Raw genomic sequence first — 20,279 nt, 5'->3', positions numbered from 1 at the left:
CTCCATAAGGGAACTTGATCTGGTTTTGTGGTCTAAATTCCATGATCTTGACCTATGGGTAAACTACTGGTAATTTATAATTCATTGTATGAAACAAGGCTTTAGTATAATTACTAATTATAAATATTATAAGTGTTTTCCTCCAGTGTAAATATAATTTACCTGCCATTTCCAAACAAGTCATTGTATTTGCAAAAGCCATGTTCTGTGAAAGTACGCCGTACATTTATTATATGGTCATTTCCATCCACATACAGGACAGATTAGCAGTATCATATGGACCAACTGAGGAAATTCCTAAATTAATAAAACCCTCATCTTTGTCTATAGCACGTTTGACAACAGATACAAGACATTTAAAAATATTGACACACATCCATTATGCAAGTATAAAGAAACCAAAGACAATCTTAGACATGGTTTATAAAATGTTTTATTCATGTTAACATAGTTCTCCGACAGACAGATATGCTTCACTAATAGAATGGCATCATAACAAGGGCAGAATGCGAGGATTTCACAAATGGACACTACCTTAGGTCTACTATAGTATTGTCGCCAGCATGAAAAGTGCACTGGCATTCCCTGCAGTATGAAAATTATATTGATTATAGTTGGACTTCAGCTGCTGTGACTGTACCATGTAACTGTAGAGACAGACGCACTAAAAGAAAAAAAGCGCTAAACATTTCTCATAGGGAGGAGTGAACAAACGTTCTCAATTGATGGGACTTACATTTTCTTCAGTTCTAAATAGAGCTAGAGTGGAGCTAAATAGTCCAACATCATTGGCAAGCCATCAATCATTTTCCTCCAACTGAAACAGCAAAAATGGGATGGCCAGGACAGGCACAAACCAGAGGAATGGAGTTTTGTGTTTTGTTTGAGTAGGACAATAGGGAATGACAGATGTGTAAAACTTTTTTTTTTTCCTTAAATTTTAGAGATGACACCAACACAGGACTTGTTATTTAGTTCTCATTCTCGCCACCCTCTCCACCTTCGCCAGCCTCTCCAGCCTCTCCACCATCTCCGCCCTCGGACTCCTCCTGATGAGTATGTTCTGATGTCCATAACTGGGGAGAAAAGAAACGAAGATATTTAGAACAGTCAACTATGCACCCTCTACCACCATCTGATGATGTATATACCTATAGAGCTCTGGACGTTGCACGTTTCTATGAATTGCCACCATGGCAGCCTACGATGCAGCAAAAATGAACAAGACTGGTGCTGGATTCAACCTGTTAAGAGTTCACTGCGCACTTAAAATCGCCGGAGATCGGATGATATATATATATCGCAAAACTTGACAGACTGAATATATCTGATCCTTATAATGCCCCTTGGTGTGCTTTTGGAGAGGGAACATTATTCCAGACCTGCAGTACTGTGACATCTTCAACTTCCTGATTAACTTCCATTTATCTTAACCGGGGGCCTGGAGGGAGAAACAAATGGACTCAATCTGGCTTTGTGACATTCAACCCTGGAGTCTACCGGCTAAAGTTAGTGTTGTTGTCATTCGATAACATCAACATTAGCAACGAGCACAGCAATGTAAATAATTGCTGCGCAGACTAGCTCTTGGTAAATCTCGTGCAAGACCGGTATGTTCCAAGAGTTAATGACAAAATCTGTTGCTTGCGTTTGTTCCCATCGCTAGGTCTTCTGCTTGCTGTGAACACGTTTCATAGCAGCACCCTCGCCGTCTCCCTGGGGATCCAGTAAAATGCTCTCCCATTAGCCCATCTCTGATAGTTATAGCATCCCAGGGCACAACAGCCATCTACAATCTTTACTTAGATGATGAAAACAGCTGGTGAAGAGACAAATTTTCCTACATATTGCCCGATTTTTGTGTCACTTATACGTGCTTGTAAATACTGGACGAGTTGCAACTCATTTTAGTCATTAAGACAAATCACTAGACAGATAAACAATTGAATTCCACTTTATGGTTAGCAGCTAATAAATGTATGCAACTCTTTTTTTTAGTTATTTGACAACCATTACACTTTAGACAGTGTTGAGACAGCTTTGCCTTACATGCCTGCTTATGGGGGGGGGGGGAAGTACCTAAAGTATGCACTTTGACCCACATTGTACCACTTAAAACACACTGAGCATTATCTTGTACAAGTCTGAAACAAAGACAGATGGTGACGAGCCAAATGTTGTTCCACAGTAATGATCATTTACATGCCATAGTGAAGTAGAATACTCACAGTCAGGTTGTCTCGCAGGAGCTGCATGATAAGAGTGCTGTCTTTGTAGGACTCCTCACTTAATGTGTCAAGCTGTGTAATGGCGTCATCGAATGCCTATAAACAAAAAAAAAAGGATACCAATTACACATTGCATGTACAGACAACAGAGTGTTTGAGGCATTTTTAAGAAAATGCTGCTGACCTGTTTAGCCAAGTTGCAGGCTTCTTCTTGGCAGTCTTTGATCTCATAGTGGAAGACAGAGAAGTTGAGAGCCAAGCCCAAGCGGATGGGATTTGTGGCCGCCATCTCTGTCTTGCTTTTATCAAGTGCTTCCTGGTATGCAACCATTGACTTCTCGGTATAGTCTGAAGTAGCAGGAAGGAATCAATGATTATAATGATTAGTTTCATTCAAGGTTAAAATCCAAATTTACGGCCATCTTATTTTAAATACAGTTTAATTTGAGCAGAATGTGTTTGAGTATATGTCTTAACAGGTTTTCAATATTACATACATGTGTATTGAAAGTAACAGCAAATTATATCTTCACATTGAGCCAACAAAATAACCCATTTGGCAGAGAAACCTATGAACATTTGCTTGCTGCAAATTAATACTTCCCTTACCAGTGGCTCAAGCACAATAGTGACAACTAGAGATTAAACTATGACCCAATATCCCTGTTAACCATGGTTTAAAACCTCAGCTCGGCTCACACCAAGTATTTTTTCCTGAACAACAACAACAACAACAACAACAACAACTGCATCTCAATCTCATTTGAGATTGGTACGGATCTGGAAATGGTGTAGTCATCAAATCCCACCTCCAAGATACAAATGCCCCTGTACTCTAGTGGACAGACCTACAACAAAACAGATCAATGATCCAGAGGCCGGCTGCTGTGCGGTGGCTGCCATGTTTGATGTATCCAAAAGCTGCGAGACGTTGCTTCTGTCATTATGTTAAGCCCGCCTCTAGCACACGAGGAGGAAAAAAACCCAAACACATTTGTGAGTAGTTTCCTTTTTCTGAGATTTCATAGTTGGCCAAAACGGCGTCTTTCCCAGACATGTCTGCAGTGCATAACCAAATCCCTGACAGATTTGACTGGGTTCACACAGGGTAAACTGTCGCAGAGTGAGGAAAATTTTAAAAAGTCACTGAAGGCACAACCGACAGACTGCAGGCAGAATTATCTGATGAGAGGATATTGCACACTGCAATAAAACCATTTCATTTTCTGCGGTCAAAGTTCCGTTACCACGGCGGCCCTCTCTGATACTCCAACTTTGTTCAAAACTTTGCACTGTTAATGCTTGTTGCCCCCTGACATTAAATAATGGCTACATCAGCTAAGCAATTGCGGAGAGACCAAGCACTCCAGTCTTGCTTCTACCCAATAAAACAACTCACTGGTATCACTGGGATTCCAAGAATGATCAGTGGGTCATTTAAGAAGACTGGTATCCAAGAAAAACTAAAGCTAACAAGTGTCCAAGACCTCCAAATTTATAGCCACATTTCTAAGATAATCCAGCTGCACGCCATCAAGTGAAGGGACCACAGTCACAAAACAAGTCACAAAACAAGTCACTTGCAGTCAATGTAACAAAAGTGAGTTAAGAGCGTTTTTTCTTTTCATCACAATATAAAAGAGAAAAAGTATTGCATCTAATGCTATGCAATAAAGATGTTCATGTACCCAGGAGTCTCTCATCTGGAGATTGCAAACAGGTTCATCATATCTGAATGAGGGAACTACATGGATTGATAATTCACCTGATGAATGCACTTCAACTGTTTTCATTTTAGGTGCACAGCACAAAATGATTCAACGTGCCACCTTTAGTGTCCAATTTTACAGGTTGCTTTTTTTGTTATTTCCCCATAGAGATGCATACTTTATTGTAAACAATAGGTGTAGGTAAATGTTTGTCTTCATTAGCACAAACGGTGTGTATAGACACAAGCACACACATTACATGGCTTTGCCGATTAGAACAGCCCGTAAAATCCTGACAACTTCATAGTGATTATACGGTGTGTGTATAGGGCAACATACAAACACACAATAAACCACATTAATGACAAGACAGACTCTATTCAATTATTACTAGCCAGCTGTTGAAATTATGAAACTATACTATATAATACTACTAGTAACCATGACCGACCTGTCCAAAGGATAGCCCATGTTTCGCACTATGTAACAGTTCCAACATTACATCCAACGTTCACTATAATATCAAGCTTTCGGCTTAGCAGTTAAGGTTCCAATTTACACAGTATACACAAAGAAACATATCAATGAGCAAAAACAAAAAAACAGCATAGCTCGAAACTTAAAATGTTGGGTCGAGTAGATATGTAAACTCACCGGCTCTGTCAGCATCAACGGCAACTTCAGCAAGGTATCTGTAGTAATCCCCCTTCATCTTTAGATAGAAGACTTTGCTCTCAGGAGTTTTGGAATGTGAAATTAAATAATCATCCAGGAGTTTCTGTGGAGACAAAAATATGATACATTGTAACCTTGTACTGTGATAGCATTAGCAGTCTGTGTTTTTGCATAAAATATGATCTAGTAATACATTTAAATTCATGTTTAATCCACTACTGCTCGTAATAAGAATTATTAATTACGCAGTTACTTTACAATTGTAACAAATAACAGGGAAACACTGCACCCCTGATATTACAGTTGGTGCACACATGTAAGGAGAATGAGTGGTCACACACACTACTTGGACTAAATTCCAAGATAATAGATAGTGTTGAATTTTATCTTTTTGATTAATTTTCAAAACTTAGTTGAGGGGTGTCGCAATGTAAGCATGAGGCTAAAACATACCAAAATATAAAACCAAGTATCCTAATATATCCATAACACACTGTGGGTGTAGTTCACCAATTACACTTAGCTTGTTTAAATGCGTACTTTTGATATGCACATTAAAACTCCAGAATGAAATCACAATATTCAGAAAAAAGGTCATAACATTTTTATGCTAGAGGGAGGCTGGCATATGGGATACTGTTTCAACTGATAAGATGTCTAGAAATATCTAGACACTCCTGCTTCTGCATTTTTATTTGCTGCAAAAATAGCGTACAAGAGGACGAACCCTGACATTCCTCTACTTAATGAGAAGCAAATATTACTACAATAATGCATTGAAGCAGCAACAAACAAAATCAACAGCTATTGGTGCCCTTTCACGCAGAAGGATCCTGAACTATCTAAAAGTACAAGCCCCCTGGAAACAAACCAGTTTGTAGACTAACTAAAACACAGTTGAGTCCATCTTTCCTACTACACCATTTAAAAAAAATCAGGACAGTCAGGACAGATGTCGATACCAAATCACCAAGGGAAATTCCTTCACTGATAGTCCTACACTCTGAAGCTCTGAACTAAATACAACATCTGTAAGATTAAATTACCAACATTTAACATTTGCTTTCCTACTAACAATGGCCTTGTGCAAATTATAAATACTGGTCCCTGTAGAGATCATAATTGTTTGAAATATAAATAGGATTTAATATACATATATATAAAACCTTTGTCAAATCAAGTATGCGCATCACTGAGTACTCTGCCATACCAGATCAGTCAAGGCCTGGGTTAACAACAAAACTGCTCCGCTGACAAAAATAAAAAAAGAGGGGAGAGGGAAGGTATGTTAAGAGGCAGTGAGACAAAAGGAAGGGTAGGAGTGTGGAGGTAAGAGTACAGACTTAACATGTAGGGACTACAACTGGTAAAGGGAGAGGGGGCTGGCTAGTGGTAGTGTTCTACCGTGTTTTCGACAAGACAAAGAAATGGGGTAGGGGTGAAAATTAAAGGTGCGATATTGAATGTTGTCCATGCTTAAGGATGGAGGGAAATGGCTGTAGTCAATACATATTTCAGGAAGATGGAGGAGCATAGGGTGCTCACAGGTAGACTTCACACAGTGCAAAAGATGCAATCTGAAGGAGACATGAGATGCCAGGGGAGACTGTGGCTAGGCAGCATTGGATGGTAGTCTGTAGGATGACTTTGGAAACCAAGAAGGGGGAGAGAGTGAAGGTGGAGCTAAGGATTAAATGGTGGAAGCTGAAAAAGGAAGTGGTGTGCAGAGTTTAGGGAGGAGTTGTGACAGGTTATGAGAGTTGGTAAAGCGCTACCAGATACAGTCAAGGTGTTTGGTGTACCCCTAAACAGAGGAAAGAGGATAAGGAAACTTGGTGGTGCAACAAGGAGTACAGGAGAGTATCTAAAGGAAGAGGATGACAAAGAAAAAAGTTGGAGGCACGCAGCAAAGAGAAGTGGCAAAGGCTTATAACAAGCTGTATGAGAGGCTGGACACCAAGGAGAGAAGGACTTGTATCAATTGGCTAAATAGGGAGACGGCAGTGGAGAGGATATGCAGCAAGCTAAAGTGATTACGGACAAGGACAGAAATGTTCTAACAAGTGAACACAATGAAGATGGAAGGATTATTTTGAGGAGCTGATGAATGAGGAAAATGAGATAGAGTGAGGGGAGACGGTGCCTGAGGAAGTACAGCGGATTTGTAATAAGGAGGAAGTGAGGACAGCCATGAAGAGGATGAAGAGTGGGAAGGAAATCGGTCCAGGTGACATACATGTGGAGGTATGGAGAGGCACGGAGAGGCACAGGAGAGTGAGAAAAGGTCTGAGGATTGGAAGTGTAGCTGTTCTGATTTTCAAGGACAAAAGGTTCAGAGCTGTATTACTTGCTTTGAGAGCGCTGGTGGAGAAATATAGAGGGAGTTGCACTGTGTCTTTGTGGATCGAATGAAAGCCTATGTATGATTGGGTGCCAAGAGAGGAACAGTGGTATGGTAGGAGGAAGTCAGGAATCAAAGAAGTATGCGAGGGTGTTGCAGGATATGTATGAGGACAGTGAGACAGTGGTGAGATGCTGCCACAGATGCTCAGAGGTTTTAACCAGAAGTCTTTTTTCTGCCGAGGTCTCCTACTTGCCAAAAAAAAAAGCTAACAAGGCCTCATTAATAAATATGATTAAAACACTAGAAGTACAAAGTGGATACAGTATTATAGCAACAAAATAAAAATACAACAGTGTAATATAGTATATGGTGTCCCACCAGGACAATGACTGATTTGACACTTAATTGATTTGTTATAAAACTTCAGATGTCAGTTCTGTTAAATGAGGTGCATATACTAAATCCACTCACCGGACATCCTGTCTGGTTTATGAGGAAACCAAACATGCCCATGCTTGTGCTGCATTGCAACAAGACCTGCTTTTTCCTGAGATAAGTCTGGTTTCACAAACTGCTGTGCAGGAAACCAACCAAGATGGCCACATTAGCAGCTTACTTGTCGTCTGCAGTCCCTGCTCTTCTGCCTCTGAGTCAACAAGTTCAGGCATGAAGACCAACCCACTCGGCTCTACTGACAAACTTTCAGTCAACACTCAGACACTGAAAGCCGAGTTGCAGTCATGCAAGAGCACCACCACGCCCATGGGAAAAAATGACTGGCCCAAGGATAAGGCTGTGTGATGCAGCCATAGAGAACACAATTACATTTATCATATCAGTAGATGGATATCTAAAAAAAAGTCAAATTAGTCTTTAGAGACTTGTACCTTGATGTACAACGTTTAAAACTATGCATTATACCTTTCAACACATTTTGCAGCACTATTAATGATATCGATATATAATTCAAGACTATTGCAACAATTACCATTATTGTTTCATCATGAATCTAGCAGGAGCAAAGCATTTAATGACAGCAGTATTGGGGGAAGCATTTAGTGCTTTTGCATTAGAGGTAAAATCGTCTTCTCACACCTGGTATACGTCAGTGAAAGTTAGCTTTGAAATGCAGATAGTAATGTCTAACAAATTGAACCATCAAGCATGGTTTAAAGGACTACGCAGGTGGTGTCACTTTTGGTAAACTGCACAAATTGGGCTTTGGAGTCATCCATGCATATGAAATCCATGCATATAAAATCTTGCTTGCATTACACTTCTATTACCCCAATGGGACTGCATAGACAAAGAGCATAATACTGCTTCACAGAAAACAGGGTGTACCAGTTATCTTTCCTGTGTGTGGCTTCAGTTTCTCCACCCATTCAGACACACCTTGCTGTCAGTGAACACCCTAGCAGGGTTCCAAGCCTTTTGTTCTACACACAGATTCCCATTAGGCAGGCATGGTGGGAGGACCACACAATACTTCATTGTCCTTTTGGGTAAAGAGGCCTTTTTTAAACACCAGAGGGCCTCACAGAAAACAGGGAAGATGCCATTTTTAAAACATTCCTGACCCGTGTGTACATGTACATGAAAAGTAAAGACTTTTTAAAATGTCAGCACAGATAACATTTCAATTGTGTGAATAGGTTTTCTTCCCCTTTTACTAATATTCCTGAAGAAAGGCTATACTAGAAAACATTTTAACATGACAAATTTTTCTTTTCTTGACTAAAGACCTATAGAAACTACAATGTTCATCATCACCAACACAGCTGAAAAATAAGTTGTTCTGCCTTGCCAGGGAGGTGGTTCTCGTTATACATTAAAAATCCATCAGCCATCCATAAGACAATATGAAAAATTCTTACCATGCTTTTCCTGACCAAAATAGCAATTTACTACGTTATTGCAACAAGAATGGAATGACTGGACAGATGAAAGCTCCCCCTTGTGGCACTTCAAAATAAATCACGCAGACTACATCTGGGCAAGCAAGCAAGTCACTCCCGAGAAATGTTAATGATTTTATCAGTCAATGACAATCACCAGCTTTTTACCGTGGTGTACAATATCCTAGATCAATCCACCCCTGAAAGCCATGCAGCAGATTAAAAAAAAACCCAAATAAATTAATAGTAAAAAAAAATTATACTTTACCAAAACGATTTCGCAGGTGCTTTTTAGTTCCTGTTCCACTGTCTCCTTATACTTAGCGACCAACTTCCCCTTCGAATCGTTCTTCCCTGCACTGGACAACACCCTCCATGCAGACCGCCTCGCCCCAACCACATTTTTATAGGCGACGGACAGCAGGTTCCTATCCTCGTCTGATAGAACTTGGCCCGACTCCGTATACTGCTTCATGTAACTCGCCATGTCCTCGTAGCGCTCGGTCTGCTCCGCCAGCTTGGCCATTTGAACAAGTTCGGATCTCTCCATAGTTTGCGGTTTTTTGGAGGGAGTGAGATGGCACAGATCCGGGCTTCGTTAACAGTCGACGACTGCTCGGATAGGACAGTGTGCAGCAAAAGCTCGGTTCTTCAGGGCACCACCGTAAGAGCTGCGAAGAGAGGTTAAAATGATCAGATGTGGAACTCAACAGCAAAATAAAAATGTACAATAGAGGTAAAGAACACACGTCCGCGGGGTATTCGCTTTTAAGTGCGAGTCCTTGAGTAAAAGGCAATTACCCAAATACTTCAAAGAGAGAGAAAATCCGCGTTCAAACACTCGCATTGCCAATATTGCCAACCCCGCTTCGACTACCTCTAGTGTAAAGAATGTCTCACACCATGTCGAGTCAAACAACGATCCGAGGTTTGCTACGAGCACTGAAGGGAGACATTTGATGGCACACACCCGCCACAAAGCTGTCTGGTGGGTGCAGCTAGCGAGTTAGCTGTAGCCAGCAGGCTTTGGCCACTCCTTTCAGTAAAAAAAAAAAATGTCTCGTTGCCGTTAGTCGCACTAAACCTTGGATTGGCTGCAGTCCGTGACCTTTAACGGTTGTCTTGTGACAACACACGACACAGACGACGAAGAAAACGAGAGTGTACTTACGGTTTGTGGCTAAATGAGGGACAAGTTTGCTCGTAATACTGGTCCGATTTGACAGACTCGTCAGGAAGGCGAGGGGAACGGCCGCAGCAGCAAGAGTCCTACTGTGCTTGCTAAAAAGGGGGTGGGTCATAAGGACGTCGACTCCCCAATCATAATTCGGTTCCGCACTTGATTGATAGAAGCTCGTCGCCGTGTGAACCAGTAGTTGTTTAGCGCGGGGGAGAGAGGCGGGCCTTCACGGGTAGTTTGATAGACCGGAACGCGGCAGCGGCTGAGGCCGCGGGGTTTCCTCCAATAAGAACAAGGAAAGAAGACGTCATCGCATCGCCATGGAGATGTTCCTCCAATCATTCTGCGCTTTCACACGTTGAAGGCTGTGTCGGCGGGTGTGGCACCCTTTACCTCCAACTTTTTTTTTTATCCCCTGATATTTTGGGTCAGTAAATCCCATTAAAACACAACACAACAGAACTGACTTGCTTACATGTACTGACTGGCTGTGGGCAATAGCTCAAACATGATGCAGCTATTTTGTCTCAGGAGTTCGGTTTCCATTGAAATACGCAAAACCATCCATCCACCTTCTACTGCTTTATCCTCCTATTGGGGGGGGGGGGGGCACTGTGCCAATCTCAGCTGACATAGGGTGATAGGCAGTGTACAACCTGGATAGATCGCCAGTCCATCACAGGGCCACATATAGAGACAAACGACCATCCTCTCTAACACTCACCTACAGTCAATTTAGAGTGTCCACTTTACCTAATCCCAATATTGCATATTATACCCAGGTCTTCTTGCTGCAAAGGCAAGAGTACAAAACTAAACATCGCAATAAAAAATTGGTAATGGAAACAAAGAAGGTTTTTAAAGGAGATTTAACCCTCTTATGGCCATCATGATAATCAGGCTGCTTGGAGTGAAAGTTATCTTTTTCCAAGACTACTTTCACTGCGTCCTGCAAGCGATGCATTAACGACTGGTCGATGCCAGCTGAGAGATTATAAAAACGTGGATTACCCTCTCCAGATCTTTTGGGGGACGGTATGTTAGATGTTAGATGTTAGAGGGAAAAGGGGCCAAGAAGACCACAGGGACAACTGTAATGTCATTGTTAGATTTCCAGTAGTACCTGTTTTTAAAGCAGTATAGTTACATTTCTTGAGCATTTCTGATGCACAGCAGGTTTTCCCGGTGTTGGACAGTAATGTCATTGGAAAAAAGTCGTGACAATCGTCATTGTGTGTAGAAGTTGTTACGATCTCACCATGAGACGTCACTAATTCTTACACGCTGGACCTGTGGCGTGACTTTAATCTCTTTTACTGATCAATTAGTGCAGTGTTTCCCAACCCTGATCCTCAGGGATCCGTGTTTTGGATGTTGCCCTGCTCCATCACACCTGATTCAAATGGTCAGCTCGTCATCAAACTCTGCGGAAGCCTGATAAAGAGCTGTTCATCGGAATCAGGTGTGTTGGAGCAGGGCAACATCTAAAACATGCAGGGCAGTGTTCCCTGAGGACCAGGGTTGGGAACGCTGAACTACAGGCTACATCTCCCTGAGCATTTGTGAGGCTCAAACACAGCAGCTCTTCATGATGCTTTTTTCTCCCTAATTTATTAGATAACAGTAGGCATGGAGAAGTTGAAAAGAATGAAGAGACCTATTTACAAGACCTGCTCAATTAAAATCACAACGTTTTGTTTTTAAGAGTAAAACTTAAGGTCATTTCCTTGCAAATATGTGCATTGAACACATCAGTTGGTACATAGTTTATAGTTGCTCGCCTCGTACGTCAGACAGGGTAAAATATCAGCGGTTCTTTCTTACATAATCCTAAACTCTCTCGGTGACCTTTGAGCTCACTTGATACCCTCGATGCTTTAACTCTGAGTCACAGAGGAGGACAGAGTGATTAGCTGCTGAGGTCATGAAAAGGCTTGGGGCTTACACAATGGGTAGAAAAATAGGTCCAAACTGTGTTTCGTAGCTGAAACTATCACACAGGGCCCATGTGTAATGTTTTTTGGACCTAACCATCAATCGTTCTGGTTGGTTGTCTCTCTGTTGTGTCACGCAGCAGGTCAGATGTTTCATTTACATGACGCTCTCAGGGGTGTGGTCTACATTTGCTCTACCCTGACACAGCAAATTATTGGCGGCCTCTCCCCTGTGATGGACTGGTGACCTGTCCAGGGTGTAACCTGCCTTTTGCCCTATGTCAGCTGAGATTGGCATCAGCGCCACCCCCCCGCCCCCCCGCCCCCCCTCATATGAAGGATAAAGCGGTAGAAGGTTGATGAGTGAGCGTGGTGGCCTCTCTCTAGGGTCACGTAAGGGTATGCAAGAGGGGTGCTTCTTCAGGTTCCTGACTCACCGGTGGATAAGGTTGTTAGGTTAGTTTCTCCTTGACTCAGGTGAAACTAACAGCCTGAAACTGGGTCGGGGGGTGAATGACCTACATTGTTTAACTTCATGACTCCCTGGACAGGTTTCCAGTTAGTCAGAATTGAACAAGCTTCTTGGATTTAAGAATAAGTTTATTAATCTCCTTAGGGAAAGTATCCTTCTGCATTTGACCCATCCTAGAATTAGGAGCAGTGGGCTGTCACACTGAGTAGTGCCCGGGGAGGATTGGGTACCCCAGCCCTTTTTGGCCAGGTGATTTGAACCAGCAACCCTCCAGTTACAAGTCAAGTTCCCTTTCCACTTGGCCACGGGCTGCCGAATTAGATGTGAAACGTCTTTAAATTTAACATTGTGTGAAAGATGTTAATTAGTAAGTCGCCCTTAGGGGCCGACACTTTATGTTTAACAATTATTGTAAAAGTTGATGTCAATGTTGTATGTTTTAGCCGCTGACAGATTTCCGTAACGATGTGGACAACAAACAGACCGCAACTGTGCGCGAAGACCCTCTTTCACAGCAACGCAGGTCCGGCTGCATTTCAAAAACTACGACGTCTCTCAACAGGAAAAAAACATATAGGGTAACATCCTGTCTCTGTCCAACCCTAACCACATGACAAGCCTTTTCTTGTTTTCACACACTCAGAGGAATTCAGACCGAGAGGCTCACTGGTGAACATCTTCCACTCATCTCATCTCACAGCACAGGAAGATGATATTTAAATAGCTCAAAGTATGATGCAAAAGGGTTTCTGGACATGGTGCTTGGATCCCTGGCTCCTGACACCTGCAGTGTCAAGCAGTTGCATTTCAAAACCTTAGCGTCTGTAATGAAAAAAAACTACAGTGGCCAGAAAAGGATGCTGTTCTTCTTCCTTTGCTGATTAATGCGAAAACACACGCTGTGCTTGGTTCATCTGTTCAGTTTGCTTTAGGAAACATGGCGGCGCAAGATGGCAGCCTCTGTAAAGGCTACACAAACCAAAGAAATGTCATTTAAAAAGGAAGAAATAAATAAAAAAATGATTATACGCTTATGCAACAACACATAATCAATGTCTGCCCACAACCCCCCCTGGACCAAATCATCAGACGTGGTGTTCTTAGATGAACAGTTTCTTGTCCACAGTAGGTCACATGCTATAAATAGTAATGGTTAATAGGTTGGAAAATCCCATGGCATAGGCTCCAGTTCTGAGCCGCTTGTGTGGAAATTACAACAGCAAGGCGACATCTGTGGCTCCTGTTACACCTGATCTAATACATTATTTTGCACAATTTGTGATGCATTCATTTTTTTTATTCCCTTGTCTCACTGATTGAATTTACTCAGGCTTTATATATTTCGTCGTCGCTGTGCTTTTGGTCTTCGGCGCGCAGCTTCCAGCCTCCCCAATTATCTGCCCTCATATTAGAAACCAGCGTCTTTGTCTCTCGGAGGCCACGAGGAATGTGTCTGTATGCAGGTTGCATTTACTCCCTCACTGATTGACTGCGCACATGAATAATACATCACCTGTGCTCGCTAAGTGCAAATCTCCGTGGAGATTCACAAAAACCGACCACAGGCCGAAAATGTACAGTGAGGAGATGTGAGACTGCGCTGGCCTACTGCGGCTATCGCTCACGTCACTCATGCCTCTCCTCTCAACTGACTCAGCCTTTCCTCAGACACTCTACACCATCACTGTGGCTCATCATTGGCACAAAGTCCTGCTCTTTTTTTCTCCCCTTGTCGTGATCACTCTCCACACGTGTGGACCAAACCAAAAGGAACCTCTCTGCTTATGCACGTGTGCACGTACGCACGCGCACAACATGCTGCTGCTGCAGCAGCTCTACCCTTGATGTGCATCATTCCACTTCACTGCAGAGCAGAGACGTAGTGTCTCTCTCTCTCTCTCTCTCTCGCTCTGTTCCATCCACACCAGCAAAACATGTTACAATAGCTGAGGCAAAGGAGGAATGAACAGGGGGCGTAAGAGGTGGATGCTGGTTAAGGTGAAATAACTGTTCTGGTCCTGATGTAGAGCTGTTTTTTTCCTCCATTCATCTTGAACATGAAATGCAAAGAATCCAACCACAGAAACATGCAAAAACATGCAATATGGGGGATTAGGTAAATTGGACACTCTAAATTGACCATAGGTGAGAGTGAATGATTGTTTATCTCTATACGTGGCCCTGTGATGGACTGGCGAAACTGTCCAGAGTGTACCCCTCCTATATCGTCCTTTGTCCATGTGGAGGATAAAGTGGTAGAAAATGGATGGATGGATGGAATTGTATTTGTCCCAATTAACAAATACAGTCAAGTACAGACTTTGTATTAGGTGCACAAATGCACACTTATGCACAAAATACGCCCAATCTCTGTTCACAGTTGAAGTTTTTGGCTCCCAACGTCTCACTGTGTGTTGTCCTCGTATGTCCAATCTGAAAAATAAATAATATCGTGAATCGTTACTATTTTGGTCAGGATAATGGAGACTGGACATTTTTATATCGTCCCATGCCTAGGAGTAAGATTCCTAAAAGGAAAAATGATTGTTAGCTCCTTAAGTCTCCTTAACTCACACGACGCGTTTGCACAAGTGCACTTTGCATTACCGTAAAAAGAAATCCAAGAAGTTGCACGTGAAAGCCAACATGTGGTTATTACGGTAATTTCACATCGCGCTGTTGCAGGAAACCGGGGGAGTTGGAAAAACGCCTCTGCACGCAAAATCTGGTGGCAAAATCATGAACACCTACAGTTTTGTTTCTAAATAGAACTTTTGGTTTTTCTTCATTTTAAATTGTTGACTGTAAAAAAAATTGGCAAAATAACTTAGTTACAGGACATTTTCTGGCCCCTTTATGGTTAAAATATGTCCGGACGGAAATTTTGAGGCCTAGGTGTTTAACGGTTAAAACAATATTATTATATTTTAAAATTGTACTTTGTAATTGGCTGCCTGTACCAGCTAATTATGCCTTTGGAAATAGCCCACTCCAGTAGATGACAGCTGATCTAATACAACCTCGTTGTAGTGGTGTTTGGCGATGGTGTGGGGGATGGGAAAAACTGTTACACAACAAGTGGGTTTCCAATACTCCCACTCACTTCAACAGCATCAAGGACTCAAACAAGGATGAGAGAGGCGGAGGCGCTTCTTCTTTTTCATATCTTTGTTTCATTTTTTCCCCCCCTCCTCGTTTCCCCGCAGCGCGTGAGTGTGTGTGTGTGTGAGACGCCCTCTCTGTCTCCACAGAAACACACGCTGTGTCACCAAAACACTGCTTTGTCTGTGTTGTAAGCATTCTCGCCCGTGTTTGCAAGGTACACACACACACACACACACACACAGAGCCCCCGGTGTATAGCGCAGGAGATCCCACACCCAAGGCTGACACAGGCTCCTGTGTAAACCTGCAGAGATGAGACGCAGCCAGGAGTTCTGCACAGGAATGCAGCCAAGAATAAAATGAGAGTGAGTGCCTGATCCCCAGGAGATGCACATGATAAGGACATGTTTCTCCTGAGGGAAGAAGTGGGGAGAGAGAGCGAGAGAAAAAGCATATTCGAGAAGGGTTGGGAACCAAAACCTGTGCAGCATTCTCTGTTTTAACATATGCAAGGGTGATCAGGTTCCACAATTTGTTCCAGAACAACAAGCATCTAAATCAATGACTCACCCTCAGATATGACTTTGGTGCATGTTACTAAAGGACTATGTAACAACACAAATAATCCAGCTGCCCTTTTGATATTTATGTTGAGGCACAGGTTTTTCCTTGAATTCTTTCACAGCACTGATGTCACCTGAATATTTGCTGTCTCATGACTTCGGGACTGTGTGGGAAATAACTGTGCAGAAAATCAATCATTCAAATAGACTGTTCAAGGAGCCACAAATGAACACACGGCATAAAAACAAAGGCTCAAGCACCCGAGTCTGGCTTTTCACACAGACCTCGCCCTTCCGCCTCCGTGGTGAGTAATGGAAAGTTACAAAGGCGGGTTTATGATACCCCTGCCCCTCCCAGAGGTTTACCCAAAAGGTGAAGTGAATGGCACGCTGCATGTTTCTGGTGTGCGGCTTTGGCGCAGAACAACAGTGCCTGATATATGCAGGACAGACAGACAAACATGAAGGCATAAATCATATTTGCAAAGTGCAGAATTCTGTGTGAAGGCCCTTTTTTTTTTTTTGGGCTGTTTGGTATTTTATGAGTCATCACTGGCGAGCGCTCAACCACTGGGCAAGGCTATAGTAATAGTTTGGGATGTTTAAAATGAGTGTTAATTAGTTTTAAGAGCGGGTTTGCTCTTTTATTCCATGTAAATGATTAGTTTTTGTGCAAAAGTGTCATAAGAAGTATTGTGTGTCATAAAAACCCAATCAAAAATGCCATTTTAAAAATGTATCAGGACAAATGAACAACTGATCTCTGAATCAAATACATAAGAAAGGAGCCTGAAGTGCAAAATGTGCATCATAATGCTGAGGTTGGATGCAATTAGTGTGCAAGGTAAAAATCAAATAGCCAATAGACTAAAGACACACATGAAGATAATATAAATGATAATAAATAACCCTCATGAGACACATCACATGAGTCTCGGGAATAAAAGACGAGAGGTTTGATTCACTTAGATGAACCAACTCAACCCAATTAACTACATAATTCATTTAATGCGTAGCCTTATGTCCCACATCGTAAACATTTTTTTATTATGAGTGAAAATACAACACAATTGCTAACAAGGATAAAGGCAAAGGCGCATTTATGGTGCAACTGTAAAGCTTTTAGAAAACAGTTTTTATGTAGGATGCCCTACTTGTCCCTTTATTCAATTACGTCATAGGGTAAAAACAAGAAAGGAGGGGAGTGTGGCACACAGCTGCAGGTCAGTGTGACACCGTGTGTAATAAGGCCTCTGCCAAAGGTCACCTATCTGTATCATGTCCAGCCAATCACAGCGCGAGCACAGCCAAAATCTATGAGTCCTGGCCAGAGGGGCTTTTCCAGCCATTTGGCTCCAGAGCCACCGTGATAATGACAGCCTCGTCACACAAGGTCACAAACTCAGTTGTTTGAAACCCCGCCTCATCCTGTGTCAATATATCGGCGACAACCCACTGCACCAGTTTCAAGAGAGTGGCGCATTTGCTGCATGGTCGGTGCCCATAAACACTGTGGTTTCCTGGTGTTCACTGAAGGCGTTAACACACACGTGTGTGTGTGTGCTCGTGCTGCCTCATGCGCATACCACAAGTCATTAAACAGGTTTCACAACAGATAGCAAGACAGGGAACTCAGGAAAGACGTATATGTTTATAAGAACCGTGAAATACAATACAAGGTGCTCTGCAGCATGAGGCGCAGCTTAAAATAACATCAACATTTTGTCACATTAAGCTTCAAACGATGTTTAAAATTGTTTTGTTTTTAAACAAACATATTCAATCTAAATGTTAAGTACGGAAGTACCAAAATAAAAGCTTGAGAAAGACTGTTTGAAGTTAACAAACATTGGTCTAAATGTCTAAAAAAAAGTTAACAATGCCTTTTTTTAAAACATAGTTTGAAGCTAAATGTGGCAAAAATGTTGATGCTATTTTTTAGGTTGAGCCAATTTACAAACCTCACACTGCAAGTCACACATTGTGAGTGTGCTGGAGAACAAATGTAGCTTTCAGTTAGCATCTTAGCAAGATGCTAAGTTTCTTTTTGAACAAAACAATTCATATACAATCCAGTGATTGTGCACTTTAAGTGTGTTGATTTATTTTCAATTTCCACCAAATGAAAACAATTTCACCTGACTGTTACCAAATTGACCTTTTCTTTTTTTTTAAAAAAACACGACATAATCACACGGTTGCATAACTGCTATCTCTCACATGACATTTTTGAGGGAGTAGAGAGTAGAGAGTGAGAGTAGTGTTGGGCGATAATTCAACAACTATATCTCTTACATAATTAGTTTCAGTCCAAACATACCAAAAGGCAGAAGTCATTCTTGCAAGAACCGTGCAATGTCAAGTTGAGTCCCTACAAGTCAAGTTGTATGAATATTGAAGATGACTTTCCAGATATTCCACATTTACAGTAAGACGCTGAAACTATCAGAAATCTGGTTTTAACATTGAAAAAAGGTTCAAACCCATTAATCGATTATCAAAACAGTTGACGATTAATTTAGTAATCGCTTAATAATCGATTCATCGAGTATATTGTTTCAGCTCTAACACATCCAACGTATAATCGAATGTGTGAAATTTAAGTGTTTTATGTCCACAATCAACTTGGTTTCTTCAACTTTCACTCGGGAGCAAAACCCAGTCTTTAATTTCCAACGATAAAAATAACACATACTGATTTTAGACTCATTTGATAATCTGTTATTAGATTTTTGTTGGTGTTGGTTATAAATCAAGTGGCTTTTCATGTAAATGGAAATTCATTTCTAATGATCAAGCAGCACCCTGCTATTGTCGAAGGCTAATACACTGCTGTTACTGTATGTAATGTAAACAGAAACACACAAACACAAACATCACCCGCTTCATGTGTACACAGCAGGTTAAGTCAACAATATAACTCTTGTTCTTTTCACCTATTGCATAATTTAATGGAACCATGAAGGAGTTTTTTATATATACTGGACAGTATGTACTGTACTCACATTATCAGTTACAGGAACAGTAGAATGTGTTTATGCTTTTCCTTCCTCAGAATGAAATGCGACGATTGATGCGTTGCTCATGTCTGTTTTGCCTCGAGGCCGTGCAAGGAACTTGAAATACTAGGGTATAAAAATACATGGATTTCCCCCTGATATTCCAGAGCTAAATGAGCACAACATGTGAGACGCTGCGCTCTCGGTCAGATGCTTAGGCTGGCTTTCACAAAAAAAAATGAAAATATATGTGTTTTCATTCATTTTTCCTTATTTTTAAGACCAAAAAAATAATAATTATGTGTAAGATTATACTGCACATGCTACAAATTCTTTGTTCAGAAAGAATGCATGGGCCGACCCTGGGACTGACGGCTTCTGCTTCTATTGTGTGAGGAGCGCGTCCTTTGAACTGTGACACACAGTGTAAACGCCGTGTCTGTCATACCCTCCTCTTCTTAACCTCTCCTCTCGCTTGGCCTTTAGGCGTCTCATGTTTCGGTTGTAGTCCTCTCTGCTCTCTCTCTTTCCTCCTCCTGTCCACATCATAAATGGGAGGCAGTTAGCATCATATATCACAAATGTATATATAGTAGCAAACCAATGTGTAGATGTTTCTAAATTATTATTTTTTTCAGTATTTTATTTAATCACTAGCTTAATCAATGATTTGAACTCAACACTAGATAGCTAGCTAGCTAGCTCTCTAACTAACTAACTAACTATCTGGCTAGCAGGCTAGCTAGCTTACTATCTGGCTAGCTAGCTAACTATATGGCTAGCTAACAAGATAGATAGATAGATAGATAGATAGATAGATAGATAGATAGATAGTTCTTCCTCGTGCTGCTCAAATGAACGAGTGAAACTTGGGTGGAAGTTACCTGGCTGAAGAAGAGGGAGTTTACAGCGGGATAATGGTGGAAAAAGCTACATTAAGAGGTGCCACGCTCAATACATAGACTTTATGCACTTTGTTGTCTATGTTGTGAATAAATGTTGTTGCGTTTCCCTTCACTGAGACAGATATCGTGACGCATCGCTATACGACCTCACAGAATATGTATATTGTGGAATATGTATCGCGTATCGTAACGTACCGTGAGATACCCTGTGATTCCGACCCCTAATTTGTGCTCTTTTCTCTTCTCATTTCTGTGTCGTGGTTTACT

General features: G+C 41.6%; 1 protein-coding gene across 2 annotated transcripts; it reads right to left on the bottom strand.

The window, feature by feature from the left end:
• Positions 1-415: 415 nt before the first annotated feature.
• LOC131444930 (14-3-3 protein zeta-like) lies at positions 416-10,184 on the bottom strand. 2 transcript variants are annotated; one of them, XM_058615648.1, is made up of 6 exons: positions 10,026-10,184; positions 9,123-9,525; positions 4,592-4,715; positions 2,413-2,576; positions 2,229-2,324; positions 416-1,076 (listed from the first exon to the last, which is right to left on the bottom strand). In XM_058615648.1, exons 2-6 carry the CDS (start codon positions 9,402-9,404, stop codon positions 972-974), a joined length of 771 nt encoding a protein of 256 aa, XP_058471631.1. In that variant the 5' UTR covers positions 9,405-9,525; positions 10,026-10,184; the 3' UTR covers positions 416-971. The 2 variants fall into 2 exon arrangements, with proteins under 2 accessions (XP_058471631.1, XP_058471632.1); XM_058615649.1 differs by lacking the exon at positions 10,026-10,184 and adding an exon at positions 9,656-9,815.
• Between the last annotated feature and the right edge of the window lie 10,095 nt (positions 10,185-20,279).

The sequence above is a fragment of the Solea solea genome, chromosome 18 (genome assembly GCF_958295425.1).
Source record: "Solea solea chromosome 18, fSolSol10.1, whole genome shotgun sequence".
Lineage (NCBI taxonomy): Eukaryota > Metazoa > Chordata > Actinopteri > Pleuronectiformes > Soleidae > Solea > Solea solea.
Note: the sequence above shows the minus strand (reverse complement) of the source record. Positions and strands in the feature narration are given on the sequence as shown.